The sequence below is a fragment of the Melopsittacus undulatus genome, chromosome 11, assembly GCF_012275295.1.
Source record: "Melopsittacus undulatus isolate bMelUnd1 chromosome 11, bMelUnd1.mat.Z, whole genome shotgun sequence".
Classification (NCBI taxonomy): domain Eukaryota; kingdom Metazoa; phylum Chordata; class Aves; order Psittaciformes; family Psittaculidae; genus Melopsittacus; species Melopsittacus undulatus.
Genome location: NC_047537.1, coordinates 9982831 through 9988835, shown reverse-complemented (window position 1 = coordinate 9988835; position 6005 = coordinate 9982831). Strand labels below are relative to the sequence as shown.

The window sequence follows — 6005 nt, the reverse complement described above, 5'->3', positions numbered from 1 at the left end:
GACAGCGGCCAAAGCCCCGCACTCTACAGAGAGTCCACCTCACCGGCTCACCGTGCTCGTGCGCCCCCAAGCGGAAGGCTGCCCGCCCTGCTCACTGCCCGCCCCTGCACCTCGAACTCTCGCGAGATCTAGGAGACTATATCTGGTGTCCGCTGAGGGGCCTCTGTCTTTCCGTCATCCCGGCCGGCAGCGGCGGCCTTCACCTCTCTCCATCCGCCTCCATCCGGCTTCATCCGCCTCCATCCGCCGCTATCCGCCGCCATGCCGCCCAAGTTCGACCCCAACGAGATCAAAGTCGGTACGTGCGGGGCGGCGGAGGGGTGTCTGGGGTGCGGAGCGGGCAGTGAGGCCGGGCTGACGCGCTCTGTGTCCCCGCAGTGTACCTGCGCTGCACCGGCGGGGAGGTCGGCGCCACCTCCGCTCTGGCTCCCAAGATCGGCCCCCTCGGCCTGGTACGTACCGCGGCGGGGGACGGGAGCGGGGAGGCCTCGTGGGGTGGGGTAGGGGGTACCGGACCCTCCGCTCCAATCCTGGCCCTTTTTAAAGTGCGTTCTCCTCTTCAGTCCCCCAAGAAGGTCGGGGATGACATCGCCAAGGCCACGGGAGACTGGAAGGGGCTGCGGATCACGGTGAAACTGACCATCCAGAACAGGCAAGCACAGGTACTGAACGCCACAAGGGATGGCTCCGTGGGCAAGCGCGAGGCTCAGCCCTGTGCCGCTTGCTACAACCACGGGTGTCAGTCCCGGCAGGGTCCACTCAGCCCTTCATCCTTCCGAGGTGGATAAAATGAGTGCCACACAGCACAGTGTGGGGGTCTGCTGGGACAGACCTGAAACCGTGCAGGGAGCACTCTGAGTGCTGCTGGGCCAGAGCCCACAGCAGTTGTGTGTGCATGAACCTGGGGCTGCAAGTGGTGGGGGAAGATCGGCTCATGGAATGGTGTGGATTTTAAAGGAGGTTTAAGACCATCCAGTTCCAACCCCTGCCACAGGCAGGGACCCCTTCCACTGGAGCAGCTTGCTCCAAGCCCCTGTGTCCAACCTGGCCTTGAACACTGCTAGGGATGGGGCAGCCACAGCTTCTCTGGGCCCCCTGTGCCAGCGCCTCAGCACCCTCACAGAGAAGAGCTTCTGCCTAAGAGCTCATCTCAGTCTCCCCTCTCTTGGGGCAGGTTCAAGCCATTCCCCTTAGCCTGTCCCTACAGGTCCTTGTCCCAAGCCCCTCTCCAGGTTTCCTGTAGCCCCTGCAGGTACTGAGAGTTGCTCTGAGGTCTCCCTTGTGCCTTCTCCATGTGCCAAAATTGATCTCTTGTCCTGTTTCAGGCAAATTGTTCTTTGTACAGAACATCTGAGCAGGAAAAATCTGTTTGAACCAACACAGAAATTGCTGCAAACTTCCTTCAAATAACCTTGTAGCCACCTGCCACTATACCTGTCCTGCATTCCGTGGCTGGTATATTCCAGTGGTGAGCTGAGAGGAAACCCAGTCTAGGAAGCAGCCCTCTCCTGGCTGTGGGGAGGCCTGTGCCGAAAGCCTGGGAACACGCTTCTGCATCCCAAAAGTCTGTCCTGGAGAGCCAGCCAGAGACACACTGCTCTGGCATGTGGCTTCTCAGGCACTGGTCCAGTATCTCTGTTAGCTCCCTACTGCTGCTTACAAGGGGGGAAGAATTAATCTCTCTTTGTTTAGATAGAGGTTGTTCCTTCTGCCTCTGCTCTGATTATCAAAGCTCTGAAGGAGCCTCCTCGTGATAGGAAGAAGCAGAAAAACAGTAAGTGTTCATTTTTGGCTTTAGTTCTGTGTGATTTTGGGGAAGGAGAGGAACGGGTTCCCACCTCTTAGATTATCTGGTATAAACTGACAGGCAGTGAGGGGCTGTGTCTGGGGCAGCCCTGAGTGCAGACACAAGTGTGTACCCAGCAGAATTTGGGTTCTTGATGATGGGTTAGAACAGCCACTGCCACCGTTGCTGTCTTGCAGCACTGGGCACTGCAGCCTGGAGGTGAGCTGGCAGAAAATAACTCATGACATGGAGTCACTCTTGGAATCCCAGACTGATTTCTGTTGGAAGGGACCTTAAAGCTCTTCCAGGCATGGGAAAGGCTGAGGGTCTCCCTGGAGCCATCTCTTCCCCAGCTGAAGCAGCCCAGCTCTTGGGCTGCCTTCTCATGGATATCTTTGTGCCCAAGCCTGGGTGCAGATGTGCTGAGGTGTAAACTGGCTCCCATTGCTGAGGCTGGGAATGGTGCTGCTCAGGGGGAGCTGCAGTGCCAGTGCTTACGTGACCCTTCCTTCCCAGTCAAGCACAGCGGCAGCGTCAGCTTTGACGAGATCGTGGGCATTGCACGGCAGATGCGGCACCGCTCCCTGGCCCGTGAGCTCTCAGGTACGTGCTGTGGTGGGATGCACAGTCCTGCTCTGCTCCCCCGAGAACCTGAGCTGGGGTCTGCTCCCATTGCCGGGTGAGCCCTGCACTGTGGTGTGGTGACAACTCCCATGGGATGGTGGGCCTGGCTTCCCTCCTGGTGGAGGTTGTACAGGATGGTGATGGTGCACATGGTGCTTTCTGGTGTGCTCCTTGTGAAACTGGTGCACTAGATCCAGTGTGGGTGACTTGCTGTCCCTGGTGAGCCCTGCAGCACCACCAGGAGGGTAGGTGGGATGCGGGGGAGGTAAAGAGTGAAGTTCTCCAGTCCTTCACAGCTTTCCCTGTGGTAAAGCACTGATGAGCTGCCTCTTCCCACTGCAGGGACCATCAAGGAGATCCTCGGGACTGCCCAGTCAGTGGGCTGCAGCATCGATGGTCGGCACCCACATGATATCATTGATGACATCAATAATGGTGCAATTGAGTGCCCAGCTGTAAGTACCCACCACTGAAACATGCTGTGTTGGACCAAGCACTAGAAGGTTTCCACTAATGAACTGTGCTTGTTTCTTTCAACAGAGCTAAAGCTGCAGAAATGAAGTTGCTTCATAAAGGCTCCTGAGGTTTTTTGTAGCACTTTAAGTACTTAATAAAAGACCCAGTTGTCTGCAGGCAGTGCTGCTGTCTTCCTTGTCATCTTGCTGTGTGAGCAGTGGATCCTGGCTGGGGACCACCTGCCCTCTCTCTATCACATGTGTTCCTAATGCACATCAAAGCCAGATGATGATTTCCCATCTGTTTCCCTGAAACCCTCTGCTTGCGGCAGCACTGACCTGGGAGCAGTTCCCTCAAGCCAGCTCTCCAGTCAGGAGCAAATCGTGCTCACTGACTTTGGGGCCTGTGTATAGCTTCCTGTGTGCTCACTGAACACACCTGGGAGCAGAAGGTGGTGTCTGCTGTTAGGGCAAGTGCTGTGGTAATGGGTCCAGCTTCCCCTGAGCCCCTGCCAGCATGCCACAAACACGGACTGAAGCTTCACAAGAATCGCAGACCAGTTTGGGTTTGAAGGGACCTTAAAGTTCCAACCCCTGCTATGGACAGGGACCCCTTCCACTGGAGCAGCTTGCTCCAAGCCCCTGTGTCCAACCTGGCCTTGAACACTGCCAGGGATGGGGCAGACACAGCTTCTCTGGGCACCCTGTGGCAGCGCCTCAGCACCCTCACAAGGAAGAGCTTCTGCCTAAGAGCTCATCTCGGTCTCCCCTTGGGCAGGTTAAAGCCATTCTGCCTTGTTCTGTCCTTGCATATCCTTGTCAAAGCCCCATCTCCAGGTTTCTTGTAGCCCATTTAGGTAGGCACTGGGAGCTGCGCTTAAGTTTTTCTCCAGGCTCCAGGAGCAGCATTCCCAGGGATTACAGGACCTGGGGAGAACAGGGTTGTGTGCCATCGTTGTTCAGAGTTGTTAGGGTTGGAAGGGACCTCTGGAGATGATCCTAGTCCTGCCCTTGGTTACCAGGAGGAACCTCTGGCCTGTGTTGCACTGTGGGTTGGGAAAGTCTCCCAGCCTGCCCCTGCAGGATCCAAACTGCCAGGTCAGCACTGGGGCCAGCCCAAAGAAACTGCAGCCCTCATCTGTTCCCTGCTGCCTGAAACTAACGAAGCTTTAACTCCTGCCCTGAGTGTATGGGCAGAGGGAGCTGCTGGGATCCCTGGTAAGTGCTGGGCTGGCAGCTGTTCCTAAAGCAGAAGAGACCAAGCCCTGCCCCAGGTGTCCCCAGGGACAGTGGTTCATGCTCAGCCTGAGGTTTTGCCCCATTCTGGACCCATCTGTCCTGTGCAACTGGGCTGGACCTTGGGCAGCTCCGTGTGCTGCTGCCTTCCCACCATGCCCCAAGCCTGGGCCAGGTCCTGTGCAGCTGCATCAGCTGCTGGAAGGAGAAACAGGAGAGTTTGAGGCTTTGCTCTTTCATTTGCCTTTCCTCCTGCTGTTTGTAGGGCTTTTTTTTCTGAGGCAACTGGGCAAGGAAGAGGAGCCCTTGCCAGAATCCCAGCCAGTGGCCACCTTTGCTTGGAGCTGATGGTGTCAAGATTAGAACGTGGCCTGGATACTCCCTGAGCCAGGGGCAGACACTGTTCCTCCTGCCCTGCAACCTGCTCCTTCCCTACCTCCTGAAACACAGGGGACTGCAGCACCCACTAGTTTAAATTAGCTGTTTGGTGCCCCTGCTGTTAGAAGCCCCACACCTTAGTGTGAACCCCCTGGGAGCTCTTGGCTCAAGGCATCCTGGGGCTGTCCTAGGTACCCTGCACCCATCCTATGGGATTTCCCCACTTGCCAATGCTGAAAGTAATCGGAAAAGGGATCTCTTTTGCTCAAGAGGAGTTCTCCTGGGGCAGGACACAACCATTGCCCTGCTGCCATGCTCTGGTAGAAGGGATGTGCTTGGAAGCAGGGCACTGCTCAAACCAGGCTTCTTAAGAAGGAGGCAGAGGATGGATAGTAATGACCTACATTAACTTCACATTTAAAATCCATCTTCTTGAGAACTGCATCTGAGCTCCGAAGCCAGGAGGTTTTCCCACCCTGGTGACCTGCATCAGCCAGGAAAAAGGGAAGGGGATGCTGGGAAGCTGCTCAGCACCCTCAGAGTGGAGAACGTCTGCCTAAGATCTTCCCTTTGGCCTGTCCCTACAGGCCCTTGTCCAAAGCCGCTCTCCAGGTTTCCTACAGCCCCTTTAGGCACCGGAGCCACTCTAAGGTCTCCCCTTAAGGAGCTTTCTCTTGTCCGGGCTGAACCAGCCCAGCTCTCTCATAGTTGCATAGTTGCACCTTTCTCTGTTTGATTTCCCCATCCCAGCATCACTGCTCCCTCCTGAGGGTCTGGCTCCATCACAGGGAGGGAAGCCAGAAATTTTCCAGGATTCATCTTTGGATTGTTTGTCTTGTTCGGATGCTTCTGGCTCCGCGTTAAACCTTTCATGTCACCCATGTTGTCAGGGCTGTGGTTGTGCCATCCCACACTGACATGTGTCACTGGGTATCGGATCCGCGTCACCCGCCCATCGATTTGCCCTCTGAATCCCGTGTTCATGTCCCAAGCGTCCTTGCGGAGCGCGGCGGAGGCCGGTGTCCGGCAGGAGCGCACGGGACGCACGTGCGCGGCTGCCGGCTCCTTGGCGCGGGGCAGCCCCGTGAGCCCCGCTGGGTTCAGCAGGGATGCAGCCGTGGCTCGCGCTCCGGAGGCTCCGGTGGGATCGGGAAGCGGGACCCGTCCGGTCCCGGCGCTCAGCGCCTGTCCCCGCGAGGCCCGGGGGGGGAGGAGCCTCAGCGCCCGCTCGGCGCCTCCCTTAAGCCCCGCCCCCTTCTCCTCCCGCACTCTCCCGTGTGGCGGCACAAAGCTTCCCGCGAACGTGACGTCACCGCCCGCGCCTCCCTCTCCCGCCCGGAGCCCGCGCGCGGCGCGGCTGTTCCCTCCGGCCCTCCCCCCCGGCCTTTCCCCGCTCCCCTACCCCACGTGACCCTGCGCCTCCCTCCGATTGGACGAGCCGGCGGCGTAGTAAGAGTGACGTTCGGAGCGGCGCGGGTCGCCATTGGCCGGGCTCGCACTGGTGGGAGGTGGTGCGGTGCCCCGCC

General features: G+C 58.1%; 1 protein-coding gene and 1 non-coding gene across 2 annotated transcripts; both read left to right on the top strand.

Annotated features, from left to right (window-relative positions):
* The first annotated feature begins 144 nt into the window (after positions 1 to 144).
* On the top strand, positions 145 to 3046 carry RPL12 (ribosomal protein L12). The gene is made up of 7 exons (XM_005140682.3): positions 145 to 298; positions 379 to 452; positions 564 to 662; positions 1693 to 1774; positions 2303 to 2389; positions 2753 to 2865; positions 2951 to 3046. Exons 1-7 carry the CDS (start codon positions 262 to 264, stop codon positions 2954 to 2956), a joined length of 498 nt encoding a protein of 165 aa, XP_005140739.1. The 5' UTR covers positions 145 to 261; the 3' UTR covers positions 2957 to 3046.
* Positions 1422 to 1549, top strand: LOC115947470 (small nucleolar RNA SNORA65). The gene has a single exon (XR_004081397.1). It is a non-coding gene; the product is annotated as a small nucleolar RNA SNORA65 (small nucleolar RNA).
* Positions 3047 to 6005: the final 2959 nt, after the last annotated feature.